General features: G+C 42.9%; 1 protein-coding gene across 1 annotated transcript in view; it reads left to right on the forward strand.

Annotated features, from left to right (window-relative positions):
• The window catches only part of CDH13 (cadherin 13), a 996654-nt gene that overhangs the window by 179125 nt on the left and 795103 nt on the right, over positions 1-22426 (forward strand). Inside the window, exon 2 of the mRNA XM_060787892.2 lies at positions 20037-20148. Within this exon, the coding sequence (XP_060643875.2) occupies positions 20037-20148 (112 nt within the window). The remainder of the gene's footprint in view (positions 1-20036; positions 20149-22426) is intronic.

A 22426-nucleotide genomic window follows, 5' to 3' on the forward strand; every position in this document is an offset into this window, starting at 1 on the left:
GAGTTCACTTCTTTCAGGAAACTTCTGCCTCTTTTCAACCATGGAGGGCTATGCATGTCAGCCAGAAGGAGTTTAACTCTTGTGGAGAGCTCTATGCTTCTCCATGCTTGAAGAGAGGCTGAAGTGTCCTACAATGACAGGAAAATGCCTCTGTGTGATAAGGTGGAAAAAGAAGGCCCCCTATGGCGTTCCCACCAAACATAGCTGATAAGGGAATGGAATTTCCTTCAAATGGAACAATGTGGTCCTGCAGGCAGCCTAGAGAGGACTGACATCATACAAAGGACATGGCAATCCAGCTTCTTAGAAAAGCAGCCCATGCAACCCATTAAAACAAACTTTCTGCACTCCCCTTAAAGGGGCTTCTATGTAGCCAAAGGAGACCATAGATCTAAATAATTACTAAAATGCCACGAAAACACACAAGCCTCCGATATAAACAAAGCCCATCATGTGGATGTGCCTTCCGGTCATTTGTCAACTTATGGTGACCCCCATGAACCACATCGGATTTTCTTAGACAAGGAATACTTAAAGGTGATTTGTAGGCATGGGCGCTTCCCCCCCAGTTCTAAACTGTGTTCAAAAGTGGGGAGCGCTGGTGCTTCGTTTCTAAAGTGACTTCCTAATTTTGGGGATAAAAAATTCAAAACCCTTGAATAGGGTTTCCATAACTAGAAGAAGACCTGAAGGCATATAACAACAGTAAGAAGGACACAACAAGGCTGCAACTGAATTGTAGCCAATTTTTTGCTTCTTTATGCATTCTTCTAAAAAGACAGTTATCCAATTAATGTAAAATATTGATTCATTTTTATGCCTGCACAAAGGCACTTAATCAAAGACTCCGAGCTCCTTCAGAACATCTTTGACACACTTTTGAGTTAAAAGGCTTTCCCTTTTGTGTATGCACAAACTTTCTTGGTGACTCCTAATGCATTTGAGGTCAATAGGAAGGCCTATATATACATACAAAAAGATTGTGTTCAGCCTTTTTTTCCCCTTGCTATTTTCTTCCTTCCTTTTTTTTCAAGGAAAGATGAGTAATTATAAGAGAGGGGTTATGGACCAAGGTCTTGGTTACATATTATTTGCAATCCCGTTAATCTGAAGTGGAATTGGGTGGCTCTTCCCCACCTCCCCCAATCCTTGTTGCTTGGCAGTTAAGTGTTGATCTGTAATGCTTTGTCACTTCTGGATCTAATGGGTTTTATCCCTTCAAGAAGGTCACTCTTGATGTAATCTCATGGCTACTTCTGAGAGACAGAACATGAAAATGAGGTTCTTTGCTTTGTTTGACCCAGTGGGCAACTGGATATAACTATAAACAAGCCAAAGCTGTGTGTAGATACACAATATTGGTTAAATTACTACCTAAATCTTAGATGATCCAAGGGGAATCAAGTCATTGAGAAGATGGCTTGGTAAACAAGATGTTGGGAAGAATGGAGGAGAAGGAATCGAGCAACGCCTTGGAGACTCCAAGATATATTTAACAAGAGCTTTTGTGGATACTAGGCTTGGGCGGTTTCATTCGTTAATTTTGTAATTCGTTATTAATTCGTATTTAAATTAGCTTACGATCCAATATTGAGCCATGCAGGAATAGTGTGAGGAGTAAATTAGATTCGAAACAATTTTTTCAATTTATTTCGTAATTATTTCGTAATTATTTCGAAATTATTTCGTAATTATTTCCGCATGTCTGGTGCAAGTTTTATAGTTGTTGTTTGTTTTATCACAACAACAGTCAACAACAGAGGGAGAGGGAAGCTTCAGAAGTTCCCCCTGTCCCATTTGGAGGTTTTTTTTAGCATATTGCGCAATCGCATCCGCCATTAACGAATCAATTTGTAATTATACGAAATTTCATAAATTTCGAAATTTTTAAAAGGAAAATTTCGGAATTCTTTAAAAAAATGAAACGAGATGAACCCCTAAAAACGAAACGAGTTTAGAAACAAATTTTTCCGTTGTTACCCAAGCCTAATAGACAAGCCAAAGCTGTGTGTAGATGCACAATATTGGTTAAATTACTACCTAAATCTTAGGTGATCCAAGGGGAATCAAGTCATTGAGAAGATGGTTTGGTAAACAAGATGTTGGGAAGAATGGAGGAGAAGGAATCGAGCAACGCCTTGGAGACTCCAAGATATATTTAACAAGAGCTTTTGTGGATACCAATCCATCTTTTTCAGGTGGTGATTGATAGTCATAAAAGCTCATGATAAAGTAGATCAATTAATCTCGAAGGTGCTGCTTGGTTTCTTCTTTTCTTGGTTTTCTTCTTTTTTGGGTTGAAAATGAACCCAAATGGCTGTCTCTCTGCAAGACTTGAATCCAAAGTAGCTGATCATTCAGTGCAAGGTGTTCCATGAAAATGTGCCTTAAAGATGGGCAGCTATAGCCGTTGGACTACAACGCCTATCAGGCCCATGTCAGCATAACCGGTACTAAGAACTTGATACTATAGACCAGCTAGATCTCATGGGCTACACATTCCTCTCTTTAAAATGAAGTATGACATTAAATGGCTTTTCTGTGCAACCATGCAATGTGTTTCTTCACTTAGTTTCTTCTTGAAGGCAGAAATAAGCAATTTTTTTTCGAGTTTTAAGAAACCACCACACAGTTTTTGCATGCTGTTTGCAATTCATTACCCATTGGCACAAAACCTTTGCTTCGCAAGCAGATCTTAGCCAAGTTCCATGCACAAGACACACAGACAAGAGTAGAAATGAACAAAAAACCTTTACTCTTAATAGCAGAGATGAAACACAAACTTGCAATGTTGCACACAAAAACAAACAGTGCAAGAAACTTACATAGTATTTGAAAGTAACACAAAATAAGGCATCTTCATCTTAAGTCGAATGAGAAAGCAAAACATAAACCTTGAAGAGCAGCGTAACGGCTTCTCTCCAACCTGCTCCTCAGATGAGAGCCTTTGAGCATAGATCTCCTCAGAGAAAAAGCTCTCCAGAACTGTATTTTAAAAACCCATACAGTTATACCCTATTGGGTGTGGTTCAAGATTGCTGGTTGACCTACATTACCAGCTGTACATAATAATTACCATCATAAGGTTTTTCTTCAACACACACACACATGCCTGGTCCTGCTACTACTTACTGTAACAAAACCAGTGTGTGGTTGTTTTATGCAGAAAACAAAAATTTCTGTGCCAAAACCAGCATTTTTCTGCGTTTTCTGCATAGGAAGTGCTGATTTCTGTGTAAATCGACCAGGTGCATTTTTTGTGTAGAAGAAACCCCAAATTGCGAAAATTCTAATCCATCCAGGATGTTTCTCAATGCTCAGAAAACTTTTTGATCACTTGAATATTTTTGAATATTCTTTCTGTCCTTCACAAAGCATTAGTTCCTTCTGTGCTGTCGCACACTGGGCCTGTGCATCAGACTGTAGACAGGACATAAATTCTGTGTACAGGACGCCGGAGCTGCCTCAGATTAAAGGCCTTTGGATTTCCTTAAAACAGAGTCTCTAGATTGCTCAAAGGTTCAACAAAGTTCTTTATTAATGAAAACAAACAGGTACTTTTAGGCTTTCTTAACAGTCTATTGGCTCTCTCTCAATCTTGTCCACAGGGAACAGGCACTATATTCATAACTGTAACTAATGGGGAAATCCTTAACTTCTAATCTGGGCAGTCTGCCTCTGTTGGCGTGGAGCCCCTGCACCTGGTACCAACTGCTTCTGGCTTCCGCGAGTGGCCCTTACCAAGCAAAACTTTGTAGACTTCCAGGGGAAAAGAATTCAGGTTTCTGTGATGGCTGACTGAAGTCCTTCAGCAAAGGAGCTGTAGGGCTGAATAACCCCGGCCAAGCTGTGGGCTGTATGTCTCCCCGGCCAAGCCGTAGAAGACGAAGCTTTCTACAGGAGCTCTTGGTATTATGTCCTGTATGGAAGGCTTCTGTGTGGACTGAACCCAAATTGGCTCCTATTCCCTCCAAAACCCAAAAAGGGGGCAGGACCAGGGAACCTAACTATAATTGACAGGTGGCTTGCCCTATGATTGCAGCCAAAAGAAGCCACCTATCTGCAGAGTCCCTGAAACTTAGGACTACAACAAACATTCAGTGCAAAGCAAATAAAAATGGAGCTCCTGGTACAGCTGTACCTGCACACCTTTTTGAAAGCCTACCTTGGCCCGTAAGCTTCAGACAGCAAAGCAATGAGCAAGCTCCTCCCACCCTCGGTTTCATCCTCATCTGCTGCCTTTGATGGAATAATTCAGTGTTATCATTTATAAGGCAAGAAGAGTCTTCATGAAGGGAAATTTCAAAACAATATCATCTGTTTTTATCATGTTTGCTTTGGAAATGAACATTGCCCATGGATTTCCATAGAAACCTGTGTGTCATATTTGGACTGGTTGTTGCTCATCTTCTGTTTCTGAATGCTGATGACTCTGCTTGTGAGATAGACCGTTACCTCTCATTTCCTCCATCAAATTCCCAAAGTTATTGTCCATAGCTACCAACCCTGAGCTGATGTGGCCTAATGTGGCCTAAACTTCTATAACAGGCTAAGTTGTAATATGATTTGTGATATGGAATTTGCCCTAGGAAACAAACTTCCTAATTCCCTCCAAGGCTGCAATTAGTAATAAGTGGTAACAGGAGGCACCAAATGCCCCCTGTGCCATAAAAAACGAAGAGAAGAGCTAGATAGGTTTCATTAAAAATGTGTGTCTGTGTGTGCGTGATATGTGGAGGGAATGCTTGGTGAAATTCCACGTTCTCACAGTTAAGTAGGGCAATATTATACAATTAAAACACTTCAGATGCCCATTAGTACTTGAGTCTATTTTTCTCATTCCAGATAAGTTTTTTTAATGGCAATAGACGCCTACAGTATTCTCTTCATTATGAATATATTTCCAGAAAGGTAATACCCGTAATTTCCATCTAATCGTTTGGTGATGAAGCACAAATTAACTCCTGCGCCAACACAGTTATTTTCTTAGATTATTGGGTATAAGTTTTGTTCTTCTGCAGATTTGGAAAGACTTGTTGGTGTGATCTAAACTGAGTGGCATCTTCATTCTAGGATAGCTTCCATTTCACTTCTTTTGGAGCACACTATTTGCAGTGTTATTTTTAGAAAGCCGCAAAGCTGGGATAATACAAGATACAAGTTTGAAGCCAACCGTTGGGCATAAATACCAAATAACTGTTGAAGAAACACACCTGTGCTCTCAGATCAAATGTAGGGATTCCATTGGTCTATAAGCTTCTGGTTTCTTCTTCCAGTCCCCATCACATAAATGAACTTCCACTGTGGTGTTGTTGTGCAACAGGGGAATTGGAGACCATGTCATATGAGTTTCCATACAGGAATTGTTATCAGAATATGAGGTTTTTTGCCTTTATCATCTGAATTTAACACCACTTTACCAGCCATGGCTCAATGTTATTGTTGCTTGCTATAGGCACAAACACTCTTTGACAGAAAAAATGGAAAACCTTGTAATAAGATGATTCCATAGCCATAGGCCATGGCACTTAATGTGGTAGCAGTTTCTTGGGTGGTCCAGCAGAGCCCCATTGAGTGATATAGTACTTCTACTGGACGTCACATTGGGGCCTTGGAAGGATGGCTTGGCTTGCTTGATCCCAGATTTGTGTATGTATGAACAACAAGTTTTTTTGTGTGTCAGGAGCAATTGGAGAAACTGCAAGTCGCTTCTGGTGTGAGAGGACGTTGTCCAGGGGATCTTGCCTGGATGTTTTGATGTTTTACCATCTTTGTGGGAGGCTTCTCTCATGTCCCCGCAGAGTGAGCTGGAGCCGACACAGGGAGCTCACCCTTGCTCTCCCCAGATTCGAACCTACAACCTGTTGGTCTTCAGTCCTGTCAGCACAAGGGTTTAACACATTGCACCACCGGCGGCCCCATAACAACAAGGTGAAGAAGGGTAATGCCACCCTTGGTTACGCCAACCCTTCACTGCTATATAATGCACTTTGACATAATATGGTCAGTGTAGACTCAGTTAGGACGTTAAGATCGTCTGGGGAGGCCCTGCTCTCGGTCCCGCCGGCCTCACAAGCATGCCTGGTGGGGACGAGAGACGGCCTTCTCAGTAGTGGCCCCTCGGCTGTGGGGCCTACAGACATCAGATCGGCCCCCTCCTATCTGGCATTCCAGAAGAGAGTGAAGACCTGGCTTTTTGAACAGGCTTTCAACTAAGCAGTGCAATTGATTGACTATTGGAATATGGATTAATGGACAATGAGAGTGGATGCTGATTCTATTGATGAGATGTGATGGATTGTTATTTTGTTTATTGTTGTATTGATGTTTTGATGTTAATTAATTGATATTGCTGCTTTAATTGACCAATGATCTGTTTTGTACTGTTGAATTGGTTGTTAACCGCTCTGAGTCGCCTGAGGGCTGAGAAGAGTGGTATACAAGTGAAGTAAATAATAATAATAATAATAATAATAATAATAATAATAATAATAAGACTCATATAATGCCGTTCATTGCAGTCGATCTGTGTTATACGGCAGTGTAGAGGTAAGGGCATGATCCAGGTTCACAAGGTTCTCCGATTGAGGCAGTAATAGCATGGGGTTGGAAAGTTGAAAAAAAAGGAAATATGGTAAATTGGAACAATTCCTTGTTTGCTCGGGTCTGGGAAGATACTATAGCAAGAGTAACCTGTGAGGATAAGATGGAAGATAAAATGAGAAAAAGTAAAGAGAAATGGTTGATATATCTGGAATGGATAAAAGTGATGAAGCCAATGTAAATATTGTACAGAGATGGGAAAAGCTGAGCTCGTGGATGAAGTTGTAGTTCTAATGGAAATTGTGGTACATGTGAGAAAAAAAGAGTGAATAGAACTAAGATATATGAGATAGATGAGTGGATAACATAGAAAGGAGGAAGAGTGAGCAATAGGAAGAGGGCGGAGAAATAGGGCTTGTTCTCCAACCCTTGATACTAGGCCTGTATGATCAAGAAAAAAATTGTTTCTAAAATCGATTCGTAATTGGGGTGTTTTTTTGTTTCGATATTTAAAATATTTACAAAACTTTCCAAAAAAATGTTTTGTTATTTACAAAAATTCGTAAATATTTACAAAACATTTTTTAAACTCCATTTGCCTAGTATTTTAAATATCGAAATTTTTTCTTGATCAAACAGGCCTAGTTCCAACAGACCTCTGAGGATGCCTGCCATAGATGTGGGCAAAATGTCAGGAGAGAATGCTTCTGGAACATGGTCCAGCCCTGAAAACTCACACAAGCGGCCTCCGCGCGCCATCCGGCTCCGGCTCCTGCGCCCTCCTCCTCCTCCTCCTCGGGTGAGCGCGCGCGCGCCATCCAATGGGCTCCGGCTTCTGCGCCCTCCTCCTCCTCCTCCCAGCTGTGTTGCAGGAAGTGCTAGGAGGAGGAGGAGGAGGGCGCAGAAGCCGGAGCCGGATGGCGCGCAGGGGCTCCGGCTTCTGCGCCCTCCTCCTCCTCCTCCTAGCACTTCCTGCAACACAGCTGGGAGGAGGAGGAGGAGGGCGCAGAAGCCGGAGCCGGATGGCGCGCGGGGGCTCCGGCTTCTGCGCCCTCCTCCTCCTCCTCCCAGCTGTGTTGCAGGAAGTGCTAGGAGGAGGAGGAGGAGGGCGCAGAAGCCGGAGCCGGATGGCGCGCGGGGGCGGGGCTCCGGCTTCTGCGCCCTCCTCCTCCTCCTCCCAGCTGTTTTGCAGGAAGTGCTAGGAGGAGGAGGAGGAGGGCGCAGAAGCCGGAGCCGGATGGCGCGCGGGGGCGGGGCTCCGGCTTCTGCGCCCTCCTCCTCCCAGCTGTTTTGCAGGAAGTGCTAGGAGGAGGAGGAGGAGGGCGCAGAAGCCGGAGCCGGATGGCGCGCGGAGGCCGCTTGTGAGCTTGTGAGGAGGAGGGGGGGGGGGCGCGGTGCACTGCTGGGGTGCTTGGGAGTGCCGGATTGGCTCCCAGGCACCAGCAGCAGCACTCAGTCAGCACAGCAGCCTCCATCCCATTAACGACACGAGCTGAAGCTCGTAAAAAAAATGGGGCTGCTGTTTCGATATTTTTAAACCCTTGCGGGTTTAAAAATATGTTTTGAAATCGCTTCGGATATGGTTAAAATAACGATTTAATTACGAATTAACGAATTAACGAACTAAAACCGACAGGCCTACTTGATACATGTTTGTATCAAAAAGGCCACAATGGAAATACATCCTCTCCAATTCCATAATTGCCAGCAAATGCTCTACAGATCATTTGGTGTCATGATGGGAATAAGTGAGTTCAGCTCAGAAGAAACTTGAGAGTAGGAAGATGATCCTAAAAGTGTGCATCTTACAACCGACCCAAGTTTTAGATACCTCCTCAAACCTCTATGCTGGTAAATATTATTATTATTATTATTATTATTATTATTATTATTAACTTTATTTGTACCCCGCTAGCATCTCCCAAAGGACTCGATGCGGCTTACACAGGCCGAAGCCTCAGAACACAATACAGTAAAAACATAACACAACAAAAAATAAAGCAAATCAAAATAGTTAAGCAGAATAACAACAACAGTGACAATACATCAGGACACTTTAAAACTGGGCCGGCCAGAGCAATGGGGTACAGGGTTAAAAGTGCTGAAATGGCAGGAGGAACGTAGGATTAAAATAGTGCGGTGTGCAGCAATCTTAATTATACTAAAGTGCTTCTAGGACTTGGGATGGGGAATTCCTAATCTGAGAAGGCACATCGGAACAGCCAAGTTTTTAGGTTCTTTCTGAAAGCTGCTAAAGTAGGGGCCTGTCGAAGATCTTTTGGAAGGGCGTTCCAAAGTCGGGGGGCCACCACAGAAAAGGCCCTGTCCCGTGTCCCCACCAAGCGCGCTTGCGATGTGGGTGGGATCACGAGCAGGGCCTCCCCAGATGACCGGAGTGAGTGTGTGGGTTCGTAGATGGAGATGCGGTCACGCAGGTAGGGTGGTCCCAAACCGTTCAGGGCTTTGTAGGTGAGCACCTGCACCTTGAATTGGGCTCGGAAAATAAATGGCAGCCAGTGGCTTTATGATCTTTATGACCTTTATGATCTTCTGTCTTTCCTACCTGAGATTTCTTTTTAAAATCCCACAGGATTATAATAAACACATTGTTGCTTTTCATATAAAAGTCTTTTCCAGACTATATGGTTCCTCTAAAGAGGTTGCCATGTTCTAATTCTTATTACCGGAAGCCTATTGCTGCCATTGCTTTTTAGTGATGGGGAACTTGGAATTTAGATGAGCCTATAAAGATGCCCTCATTTGCATTTTCATTGCCCACCTTTCCGAGATCCAAGTGTGACTTTCACTCTTAGGACGGAGTCACTCTGCAAAAGGATCGGCAAGGCTCTCACTTTAAAGGGAGATTTATCATCCCCAAAGAAATCCTGCTGCCAAAGCCTAATAGCGTTCCTTGCAAAAATGACTTTTGCTCCGATCTGATACGGAGAGGTTATGAAGACACATTCTCAAACCACTGCCGAGGTGCTGGATATATAAGAAATATAGATGGAGATTAAATTCTGTGTACAAATTTCCTGCTTCCAACAGACAGACACACCATATTACAAGGTACTATTGACTTGTAAAATATATTCACAACAGTTTCCTTAGCCTGGCATAGCTACATCTTTAATATTTCACCGTTTGAAGTGTTTCTCAGAGCTGATATGATGACTGCGCATTTATTTGGGGAAAAGGAAGAGCAGGACATGGAATTATGACATAATTTTGCCGCATTGCCAAGTCCTACTGAGGGCAAGAAGGACAGATAAACTGGTACAGAGGCCATTCTTCCTGAATTTCCAAGTCAAAGGAAGCAACAGGTAACAGGTTGGCAGGGCAACATCCACCCCATGGCATTACTATTTTCTTTTATTTTGTACTAGCTGTCCCCTGACACGTGTTGCTGTGGCCCAGTCTGGTGATCTGGAAAATAAAGTAATGAGAAAGTGTTGGTTTCTAATATATGTAATTCCTTTATGCTTGTGAGTAAACAGTATTTCTTGTTGTTTCTTTGTCAGTGTTGATGTGGAGAGTGTCTGGTTTGCCTACTCTGAAATATGCAACATATCATAGTCCTTCTTTAAGGGTCTCTTTCAAATCCATGATACTATATCTGTGTGTGTGAGAGAGAATCATATCTATCTATATTTATGACTGGATGGCTCTTTGTCAGGAGGGCTCTGATTACATTTTCTTGCCCTGGTGAAGAGAGTTGGACTGGATGGCCTTAAGTATTTTCTGTTGGTCATGGGGGTTCTGTGTGGGAAGTTTGCCCCATTTCTGTCATTTGTGGGTTTCAGAATGCTCTTTGATTGTAGGTGAACTATAAATCCCAGTAACTACAAATCCCAAATGTCAAGGTCTATTTCCTCCAAACTCCATCTGTGTTCATATTTGGGCATATGGAATATTTGTGTCAAGTTTGGTCCAGATCCATCATTGCTTCAGTCCACAGTGCTCTCTGGATGTAGGTGAACATGGGAGCCTTGTGTGCTAAGTTTGGCCCAATTCCATCATTGGTGGAGTTCAGAATGCCCTTTCGTTGTAGGTAAAATATAAATCCCAGCAATGACAATTCCCAAATGACAAAATCAATTTTTTTGAGTGGAGGACATAAATTGGACTGTTAGGTGTCTTGTGTTCAAATTTGGTGTCAATTCCCCCAGTGGTTTTTGAGTTCTGATGGTAGCACGAACTAACATTACATTTTTATTTATATAGATTTACCACTTCCTCATAAATGGAGGGCCTAGAATTTAGGCTGGAGCTACACTGCCGTATCATGCAGTTCAATGCAGTTGATCTGCATTCTGAAACCGCATTATATGCCAGTGTAGATCCAACCTCATCTTACTTAGCTTGGACATAGATCTGTCAAAATGGGCAAAACCACCCAGTTATTTATGGATGCATCCACATGGTAGAGTTAATGCAATTTGACACTACTTTAACTGCTAGAGCTAAAGGCTATGGAATCATGAGAGTTGTAGTTTATCAGCTCTTCAGCCAAATAATGCTAGTATTATTATCACCCAGAGGAAAAGTGTTCCTGCCATACATCAAGGGAACCACTGACCGCATAGGGAAGCTGATGAGGAAACACAACATACAAACAATCTACAAACCCACCAAGAAAATCCAACAAATGCTACGTTCAGCAAAGGACAAGAGGGATCCTCTCACCTCTGCAGGAGTCTACCGTATACCATGCAGCTGTGGACAAGTCTACATAGGGACCATCAAATGCAGCGCCCAGACATGCATCAAGGAACATGAAAGGCACTGCAGACTCCTTCAACCAGAGAAGTCAGCCATAGCAGAGCATCTGATGAACCAGCCTGGACACAGCATATTATTTGAGAACACAGAAATGCTGGACCACACCAACAACCACCATGTCAGACTACACAGAGAAGCCATTGAAATCCACAAGCATGTGGACAATTTCAACAGAAAGGAGGAAACCATGAAAATGAACAAAATCTGGCTACCAGTATTAAAAAACTCTAAAATTACAACAGCAAAACAACAGAGAGGAAACAAACAGGCACATCTTAACACCTCCCAGCAAGAGATTTTCTCAGGCTCAGGCAGGCCTTCAAATGCTAATGAAGGTGATCAGTTGAAACATTCACACCTAGCCCCAGCAGGGAAGAGCTCCTTGCCCCACCCCAGCCATTCCACAGATATATAAACCCATTTTCCTAATTCCAACAGACCTCACTACCTCTGAGGATGCTTGCCATAAATGCAGGCGAAACGTCAGGAGAAATGCCTCTAGAACATGGCCCTATAGCCCGAGAAAACCTACAAGAACCTAATGCTAGTATGTTATTAAACTACAACTCTCATGATCTCAAAACATTGAGCCCTCAATGCTAAAGTGGTGTCAAACTATGTTATTTTTTTAGTCCAGTCTGCCTTCCTTCTTACCTCCCTCCCTCCCTTCTCCTTCCTTCCTTCCTTCCTTCCTTCCTTCCTTCCTTCCCACCTCCCTCCCTCTTCCTCCCCTTTCCTTCCCCTTCTCTTCCCTCTGCCTTCTCATTCCTTCCCTGTTCCTCCCCTCGTCTGTCTGTCTTTCTTTCTTTCTTTCTTTCTTTCTTTCTTTCTTTCTTTCTTTCTTTCTTTTGTTTCTTCCACTATTACATTTATCCTGGCCATAACTCCATGCTGGCAGATGGTACTGAACTCTGCAAGGAGGCCGCTTAAGACAATTTTGAGACCTGGACTGGTGCTTAAGTTATGGGCAGAAATCTAATTGCCACCCGCATGTGCTGGGAAACTTGCAACTTTGAAATGAAATTAGCACTCTGGAGCTTATGGCTTTATGATCTAATGCCCCTGAAGGTGATAAATAATTGAGAAGAGTTACAGTGGAACAAGTTGAGAAAATGATTTCAGAACCTGAAATTGCCCAATCTGTTTTGATGACATTGAGACCAGCTAGTTGGAAATTAATTTTATGTTCTTTGTAGGAGCCCGGTCTCCCTCCTTCCCTCCCATTGTCTTGCTAAGACATTGCCCTTTAATACACGAAAATGGAAAATAAAAATTGGTTCACTGTTTCTCTTGGATTTTTGGATATTTCAGGTATGGGGGTGGGGGGGATTGGGGTTTCCCTCCATTGCAGATTCTCTTCCTTATATGTCTGCAAGGAGGATGGAAATGCAAGTTGTGTAGACTATTTTCTCACTCTAAATATTAATGAGGAAAACGTCATTATATAACATCCAAAATATGTCTTCTTTGGGGATTTTCATGGTCCTACAGTTTATTGTATCATATACTTCTGACAGAAGTAAACCATAGAATTACACCAGAAGACTGGCAATGACTAGAGAGTAGGCCTGGGTAACCACGGAAAAATTTGGTTCTAAACTCGTTTTGTTTTTAGGGGGCCCTTGCGTTTCATTTTTTAAAATAATTCCAAAATTTTCCTTTAAAAAATTTCGAAATTTACGAAATTTCGTAAAATTACGAATCGATTAGTTAATGTCGGACGAGATTGCGCAATATGCTAAAAAAAACCTCCAAATGGGACAGGAGGAACTTCTGAAGCTTCCCTCTCCCTCTGTTGTTGACTGTTGGTGTGATAAAACAAACAACAACTATAAAACTTGCACCAGACATGCGAAAATAATTATGAAATAATTACGAAATAATTTCAAAATAATTACGAAATAAATTGAATTTTTTTTTTCAAATCTTTATTACTCCTCACACAATTCCTGCATGGCTCAATATTGGATCGTAAGCTAATTTAAATACGAATTAATAACGAATTACAAAATTAATGAACGAAACCGCCCAAGCCTATTAGAGAGGTGTCCTCTCTAGATGTTGTCTAGGATCCTCCAGCACAATCCTGTGATATGCTTCCACCAGAAAGTATTTGCTGCATGGGTTTACTTCTACTTGTGAACTTCCAAATCCACACAAAGTCCTGGAATATAACCCCACAGATGCAGGAGTCAATAATGTATTTTAGAAACCTTACATGAAGGAAAATCCAACAGTCCAAACAATCCTCCTCAATGGTGAAGTATGTTGAGGTTTGCAGACCAGCAACATCTGGAGGACTTCAGAATTTCCACCCTGATCTTGGTCCTTGAAATGTTTCCATGTTTGTTCCTTCCTTTTGCCTTATACCAATGGTGGTGTGGTTGTTGTGTATTTATTTTTGACCTAAGGTTTATCATGGATTTCTCTTGAAAAAATATGTTCATAGAAGGTTGGCCATTGCCTTGCTCTGAGGTTGAGAGAAGGTGACTTGCCCAGTAGTGGCAGCCTATAGTCTTAGCCCAACACTCAAACCATTGTTACTACTACTACTACTTCATCATGGTGACTCTATGCCTATGACTACACACCAAAGCATCACGGGCATAGCGTCACCTCTCTACTCACAGTCCTTTCCTTCTATGTTGCCTCTTCTCATCTCCTGCTCAATATCTTCTTTTTCTTCTCTTACTAAAACTGAAACACACATCCATCTAATGTGTTTCCTTTCATTAACTACTGTATTGATTTTTTAAAAAATTTTACATTCTTGGGCAAAGACCTAATTTTGTCATTATTGTTGCTTCTTTTCAAAGAACCATGGAAATGGCATAAATATTAATGCAGAAACAACAATTGAGTTTCCTTTTCATGCAGTAATCTGGATATTGCTAGCCTTCCTGATTGAGTTCTTGGTTGTTTTTAGCAGCATATGCTTAGCTGATGCTTTCAGATTTTTAGAATATGAACTTGAATCACTTCTTATTGAGTTGTCCAGTATTCCCAGCCATTTGTTACTTGAAGGTGATTGAACGGACAGTGGCGGGGCAGTGTCCTTAGATGAGACTGCGGGTTTGGACCCCTTTCAGTCAGGCTTTCGTTCAGGTCATGGGACAGAGACTGTCTTGGTAGCTATTACTGATGAAATTCGTCATCAGTTAGACCAAGGAGGATCAGCGCTATTGATACTCTTGGACCTCACAGCTGCATTCGACACCGTGGACCATGACTTGCTGATTCATTGATTGGCTATGTCTGGTGTACGAGGTTTAGCCCTGAAATGGTTCAATTCGTTCCTCTGGGACCGGAGACAGAGTGTGGAGTGGTTAGGGCAAAGCTCTGAGAGCTCCTGCCTTTGCTGTGAAGTTCCCCAGGGTGCTATCCTCTTGCCCCTGTTATTTAACATCTATGTCCGGCCACTTGCTGGACTGGCACGGAGCTTTGGCATAGAGTGCTACCAGTATGCAGATGATACCCAGCTACTCTTGCGCCTTGAACCTGGGACAACCGCGATTCCTGAGAACTTTAGGCTGTGTTTGGAAGCAGTGATGAGTTGGCTGCGAGCGAGCAGACTAAAAGTGAATCCTGCCAAAACTGAGATACTCTGGCCCGGCCAACCGCCAGAATTAATCCAGTCTCTGCCTGATTTCGATGGGGAAGCTCTGGTTCCATCTGCCACTGTTAAAAGCCTTGGGGTTGTGTTGGACTCATTGCTGACGATGGAGGCCCAGATCACTGCCATAAGTAAGCAGGCCTTTTTTCATCTTCGACAGGCAAGGAAATTGGCATCCTACCTTTCAAGTAGAAGCATTGGCAACAGTAATCCACACAACAGTCACCACGAGGTTGGACTATTGCAATGCCTTATATGCCGGCCTTCCGAAGTTAACAACCCAGAAGATTTGGATGGTCCAAAATGCAGCGGCCAGGCTGCTAGCGGGATCATCTATAAGATCCCATATTACACCGATTCTGCAACAACTGCATTGGCTACCAATAGAACATCGGATCTCTTACAAGATACTGATCCCGACATTTAGAGCTCAAAATGGCCAAGGACCTTTATATCTTAGGGACCGCCTCATTCCTTTTCTCCATCAGTGGTCACCTCGATCCACCCAGGAAAATCTCCTCTACATACCGGGCCCTAGGGAGGTACACCTGGAAGCTACAAGGCGTAGAGCTTTTTTGTCCTATGCTCCAATTCTGTGGAACTCATTGCCTCCATACATTAATGTCAGAGTTGCGACCTTTTGTAAAGGCACTCAAAACTTGGCTGCTTCGTTGTGCATTTAAGTAATCAGATCTAATTTGCCAAGTAGTCACTGTTGAATGTTTTTATGTTGAATGTTTTTATATTGTGTAAATGCTATTTTAGATTGTAAGTCGCTCGGAGCACCTTGGTGGAGAGCGACTAACTAAGAAATAAAGTGAAGTGAAATGATCCAGAAAAATAGGCTTGGAGAGCTCAGGCCACAAGCTGGGGGCATTCTGCAAGCCTTTGGTAGTCAACACTGCTGTGTATTATTATTATTATTATTATTATTATTATTATTATTATTTCTTCTCCAAAGTCCTGCTTTGGCTTTGATTTCCTCTTCCTTCTCTTGGCCAGGTGCTTTTGCAGTGACAAGGCAGCTTAGTGATCTCATATGAACACTGACACAAACTGTACTTAACTTTCACCTTCAGATTCACCTCTAGCACGACACAAACATTTCATTTTCAGTCTTCCTCCGGATAAACAACTTTTGAATGATGGCAGAAGCTGGGCAAATTGTGGCTTAAGCCAGAGAGAGGGGAAATGCTGGGGTTTTTTTCTCCCGCTGGAGGCTGTGTTTCCTTGTTGCTCTTGAAGCCTCAGCAAATGGAAGTGACTGAGTGAACAAGAGAAATCTTGGCTGTCTCTGGAGCTGGATTATCCATTTTTCACAGCGCTCCTTAGAACCGGGGGCTTAACGGCCCTGCTGTGATGCATTACGAGAGGGCAACGCTGTGCGGGGGAAACATGCCCATGTCCTTCTCACAGCACCCTCTGAACATACAAAATTTCTTCAGCTATGGGTCGAAAAAAGTCCCAACTGTATGGCATAGTACATGCTTCTTTTCAAGCAGTCCCTGTTATGGACTGCTGTCTCAAGGAAACATTGGGAGCAGGGCTGGATGGAGAGAATACAGTAAAATCCATATCCACAGTTATCTGCACTTGAGGGCAAATGGTCTCTCCACGGACTTTCTTGCCCTGGAATTTACCATAGTGTTATTCTAGAGGACCTAGCAAATGCCCAGAGAGGATACCTCGGTATCAGCAGTTCTCAAAGTGTGCTCCATGGAGCCCTTTGGGTTCCACAAAGCATAATAATAATAATAATAATAATAATAATAATAATAATACTTTATTTACACCTACCACTATCTCCCCAAAGGGACTCGGAGTGGCTAACATGCTGCCAAGCCCAAACGAAATTACAATGGAGCCAAAAACATATAAACAAGACAATAACATCAAATAAAATACTTAGTAATAATATAGTAAAATAAAATAGCAAAATCATAATTAAAACAAATGATAAAAATGGTAATAGAATTAGACAAAGAGAGTAAGGCCCATGACTAAAAGTGAATAGAAATTGATAAAATCCATAGGTGAGCATAGAAGTGCTATGATTTATGAGGGGGCTCGGATGGGATAACAGTGGAATAAAACTTCAACTTAGAGATAAGGTGAAGAACATCAGAAAGACAAGTTTGACTTGGGGTGGGGTAGGCATGGAAACTGGTTGTTCAGTTCCTAAAGGCACACTGGAAAAGCCAGGTTTTTAAACTTTTTCTAAAGGCTGTCAGGGTGGGTGCCTGTCTAATCTCTCTGGGGAGCAAGTTCCAGAGCAGAGGGGCAACCACAGAGAAGGCCCTCTCCCTCGTCCCCACAAGCCGTGCTTGTGACAGAGGTGGGAGCGAGAGGAGGGCCTCCCCCGAAGATCAAAGAGAGCGTGCAGGTGTATTTATTTATTTATTTATTTATTTATTTATTTATTTGCTGCGCTTATATACCGCAATTCTCAGCCCAAGGGCGACTCATTGCGGTGTACAACATGAAAAAACAAGTGCAAATTACAAAACATAGTGTAAAATAATCCACAATTCATCATTATCGAAAAAACAACTTATCAAAACATCAACATTACTACAAACTTACTACTACATTCCGAATCATCTCATCGTCAAACCCACAATCCGATATCATTTCCGTTATTCCATTCCTATGGTCAAATTACCAGTCATTGCACTTCTTGGTCAAATGCCTTCTTAAGCAGCCAGGTCTTTAACTTCCTGCGGAATATCAACAGGGAGGGGGCTAGCCTGATGTCCACGGGAAGGGTGTTCCATAGCCGAGGAGCCACCACCGAGAAGGCCCTATCTCTCGTCCCCGCCAGCCGTGCCTGTGACGCAGGCGGGATCGAGAGCAGGGCCTCCCCGGAAGATCTCAAAGTCCTCGTGGGCTCATAGGCTGAGAGGCGGTCAGTTAGGTTCATAGTTAGGCGGGTCCCAAACCGTTCAGGGTTTTGTAGGTGATAACTTGCACCTTGAATTGGGACTGGAAAATGAACGGAAGCCAGTGGAGCTCCTTAAACAGGGGGTGGACCATTCCCTGTAAGAATCTATATCTCAGTCTTGTTTTGCCTTTACCATCTGTCAGAGTGGAATAATTCAAAAAGAGAATATATCGGATGAAATGGATCCCCAAGAATGCTCTGAGCCTTCTTAAGAACCTATAAAGTTCTTCCAATGAGGGAGAAAGAGAGCAGCCAATGATTCTCTCTGCAGAAGTGGTGACCCTTTGGAGCACCCACTGTACAGCTACCAAACCATGTGCAGATTCAATAGGTTAGGACACACTCTCTAGCACAGTGGTAGAAGGTCCCAGCAGTTTTCCATTCAGTTGTTGGTTCCTTAGAAGTCTCAGACAGTAGAGTCTCTGCTGGGTCCTCTTCCACAACAGTGTTGTATGAATGCTGCCCCGGGTCAGATCCTACTTCACAGGGATACCCAGGTACATAAAACTGGCCACTTGCTCTACTTGGCCCCATTTATGGCCAAGGGCTGGATTCCTGGTTTGTTCTTCTTATAGTCTACTATAAGCTCCTTGGTCTTGTTGATGTTCAGAACCAGATTGTTGTCCCTGCCCCTTGAGAGCAGCTGGCCCACCTCATTCCAATAGGCATACTCCTCCCCTTCAGAGATAAGAAGCCCCACCACAGTTATATAATTCATAAATTTGGTGATAATATTGCAATGGTGGATGGGGGTACAATCATATGTGTGCAAGGTGAAAAGCAGAGGACTCAACATGCTGCCCTTTGGCATCCTAGTGTGGAGTGTGAGATTAGCTGAAGGGGTGTGATTCCCAAATCTGGGAATGTCCAGACAAGAAGTCCATAATCCAGGAAAAGAGTGAATATGACAATCCAAGATCTATGAGTTTAGACAACAATCTGTGTGGGAGGTTTATGTTGAATGAGGAAGTAAAGTCTGCAAAAAGCATCCTCACATAGTTCCCCCGTTGTTCCAGAGGAGTCAGAGCAGTTGAGCATGATCTGGGTTTTGAAGGTTAGCCGTTAGACTCTATTTATTTTTTTACTTATTTGTCGTGTCAGAGCAACCAGTCCATTATATTACATTTCTAACAGAGCAAAGCAAACAAACAGAAAAATACAAAACGAGTGAGTTTGGTAGTTGGTTAAATGTCCTTTGACCAGTATCTGACCACTTGGAGTGCTTCCGGTGTTGCTGCAAGAAGGTCCTCCATTGTGCATGTGGCAGAGCTCAGGCTGCATTGCAGCAGGTGGTCAGTGGTTTGCTCTTCTCCACACTCGCATGTCAAGGATTCCATTTTGTAGCCCCATTTCTGAAGGTTGGCTCTGCATCTCGTGGTGCCAGAGCGCAGTTTGTTCAGTGCCTTCCAAGTCGCCCAGTCTTCTGTGTGCCCAGGGGGGAGTCTCCCATTGGGTATCAGCCATTGGTTGAGGTGCTGGGTTTGAACCTGCCACTTTTGGACTCTCGCTTGCTGAGGTGTTCCAGCGAGTGCCTCTGTAGATCTTAGAAAACTATGTCTAGATTTAAGTCTTTGACGTGCTGGCTGATACCCAAACAGGGGATGAGCTGGAGATGTCTCTGCCTTGGTCCTTTCACTATTGGCTGCTACTTCCCGGCGGATGTCAGGTGGTGCAATACCAGCTAAGCAGTGTAATTTCTCCAGTGGTGTAGGGCGCAGACACCCCGTGATAATGCGGCATGTCTTAGTTTTAGTGTGGTGAGATGTGTTCCACACTGGGCATGCATACTCAGCATACTCAGCAGCAGAGTAGCACAGCGCAAGGGCAGATGCGTTAGACTCTATGATACAACAACAAATAAAATGGGGGAGGGCAAAGAGTGCCTTCTTCTCACCCCTTCTCCCCATGTGCTTTGTTAGCTGCATTAGATTTGACTCCCTGAGAAATGACTGCATGTCTTTCTCTTATTCTGTTTGTATGAAATGCAATTTAACGCCCCGAGGGAATAGCTAGCAAGTTTTGAAAGGGAAGGTGTGATGTAAGAAGACCGTTTTTCAATCTCCTGGAGGTTGAATCCAAGCCCGCTATCATTTGCACAAGCCGGCGCACGCGTTGAGCAAGCAGCTATGAAAAGTTCTCCCTCTTTTGTTTTCTCAGGTGCTGCTGCTCGCGTCCACGGAAGATTTAGAATGCATCCCCGGATTCCAACAAAAGGTTTTTCATATTGAACATCCGTCTGCATTCACGGCGGACCAGGCAATTCTGAATTGTAAGAAAATCTTATTTTCATATGGCACTTTTGTACAAATATATGTATATACAGTATTATTCGGAGTCTGGGTGTTCCTATCACATTTGGAATGTATGAGGCATCTGGTGCCCTTGTGATGAGCTCACCTCTGCATTTTCTGCTTCCGTTCTGCAGCATAAGGCTTTGAATTCCTCCTCCTCCACTGGATTTATGCAGATCTTGACCTTTTGCTGTGTATTCTGGCTATGTGTTTTAATCAGTGTGTGAATCAGTGTTGCCCTGAATGTCCACACTGGAAATGATATGAGCCTCTTTCTCCTGAATGAATCTGTTTTGCTCTGAGTAGAGCCTTGACTTGTTGTTGTGTAGACTTTTCCTTGCATCAGCACATTTGACATCCCTGTTTGCATTGGTACTTGCAATTTAGTCCTCAGCTTTTGGTTCAAAGTACAGCTCTTTTGCATTAAGATCATCTGGAGAGGCCCTGCTCTTGGTCCCACCGGCCTCGCAAGCGCGTCTGGCGGGGACGAGGGACAGGGCCTTCTCGGTGGTGGCCTCTCGACTCTGGAATTCTCTCCCACTGGAGATCAGAACCGCCCCTTCTATCCTGACATTTAGGAAACAGGTGAAGACTTGGTTATGGAGACAGGCATTCGACGAGTGAGCCAACACCCTGAGATATGGATGGAGGATGATGATTTTAGTGTGACGACTGACCATTATAGTTATTGATTGTAATTGCTGTTTTAATGTTTTACTGTAATATGTATTATGATGTTTTATTGATTGTATGTGATATTATGGTTGGAAACCGGTCTGAGTCCCTCAAGAGAGGTGAGAAGGCCGGTATACAAAACTTTTAAATTAATTAATTAATTAATTAAGGACTTGCACAGCGTCTTTGGTCCAGGAGAGGAAAGAATTGGGTGGCCACATCTTCTTTCCTGTAGTCAAGTGTCAGGTTGCAATGCTGGCACCAATGCAAGATGTTTTGTGAGTCTGCCAGGTGGAAAAGGTGAAATGGACCATGAGGTCTCAATAGTACAGATTGACTCTCCTTCATTGGAAATGCTTACGACCAGAAAGTTTTCGAATCCAGATTTGGAGATAATTTTATAAAATATTGTACATAATATCTGCATGGAACAAAGTTGATGTCTACTGAACCACCAGAAAGCAAAGATGTCACTATTTGAGCCACCTATATGAACTAGGGAGTATTTTGAATAAGGAATACTCGGCTTGTACTGTCTGTATGCGAGCTGCTTGATTCTCGTGGTAATAGTAAAGCAAAAATTTACAATATGTTGTGATTGGCCTACATTATATGCTTAGTTTCCAACTAGAGTGGACCCATTGGATCAGTGCAAGTACTGAGTCAGCACTCAGCAATAGATCCAGTGGTTTCCAATGGGATCCAGGCCCCCATTTCTAACTGTTTCTGATTTTATTTGCTATATATTTTTAAAAATCACCCACAAGACACTTTGGGGTACAAGGCTTGGTCTGGCATGGCTCAAAACAAACTTTCTGCATGGGTTTCAATGTAGAAACAATCCAGAGGTGTCTAGAGCAGGCATCCTCAAATTGTTTGGGCCTCCAACTCCCAGAAGCCCTAATCAGCTTGTTCAATTGTCAGGAATTCTGGGAGTTGAAGGCCCAAACAGATGGAGGGCCACAGTTTGAGGATGCCTGGTCTAGAGAGTCATAGACAACCCGACATCATTGGTATGCAGCCTGCAGAAGTGGAGTTTGAGGTCCATTATGTTCTGTTGTGCTTGTGCGAGGAGGTGATCAGAGTGGAGAGAAAGCACACGTGCTGTCGTGTGACAGGAGAGTAGAGGGAGATTTATTGTTTATTTCTCTGAATTCTGCCACCAACTGGTATAGTGGAGGCCAATTGTTATATGTAATCTATGGTAACTGCCACCAACGTGAGGTATGAGGTATTACTGTGAGATGTGGCAATACAGACGCAGAATGGATGGAGATGAGACTGTCTTCAACAAAAGATAACTGGTTTATTGAGTACAAAGCGTGTGGTTGCAAGATTATAACTTATTATATAGAACTTTGAATAATACTTGGTTAGTTAAATATTTCACTCTTCCAGGTTACACAGTATCTTACTGAGGTGAAGCTCTTATTACTAAACAATGTTTCAGTACAGGAATATCTTCCCTATAAGATCTTTCCTTGATCAAATAAATTACCAAGCTTATCCTTTAGCCTTTCCCTTGACTAAAGAAAACTGGCTATGTTTCTCCTTTCAACCTCCTTAGACTGAGAAACCTCC

Source organism: Anolis sagrei, chromosome 8, assembly GCF_037176765.1.
Source record: "Anolis sagrei isolate rAnoSag1 chromosome 8, rAnoSag1.mat, whole genome shotgun sequence".
NCBI lineage: Eukaryota > Metazoa > Chordata > Lepidosauria > Squamata > Dactyloidae > Anolis > Anolis sagrei.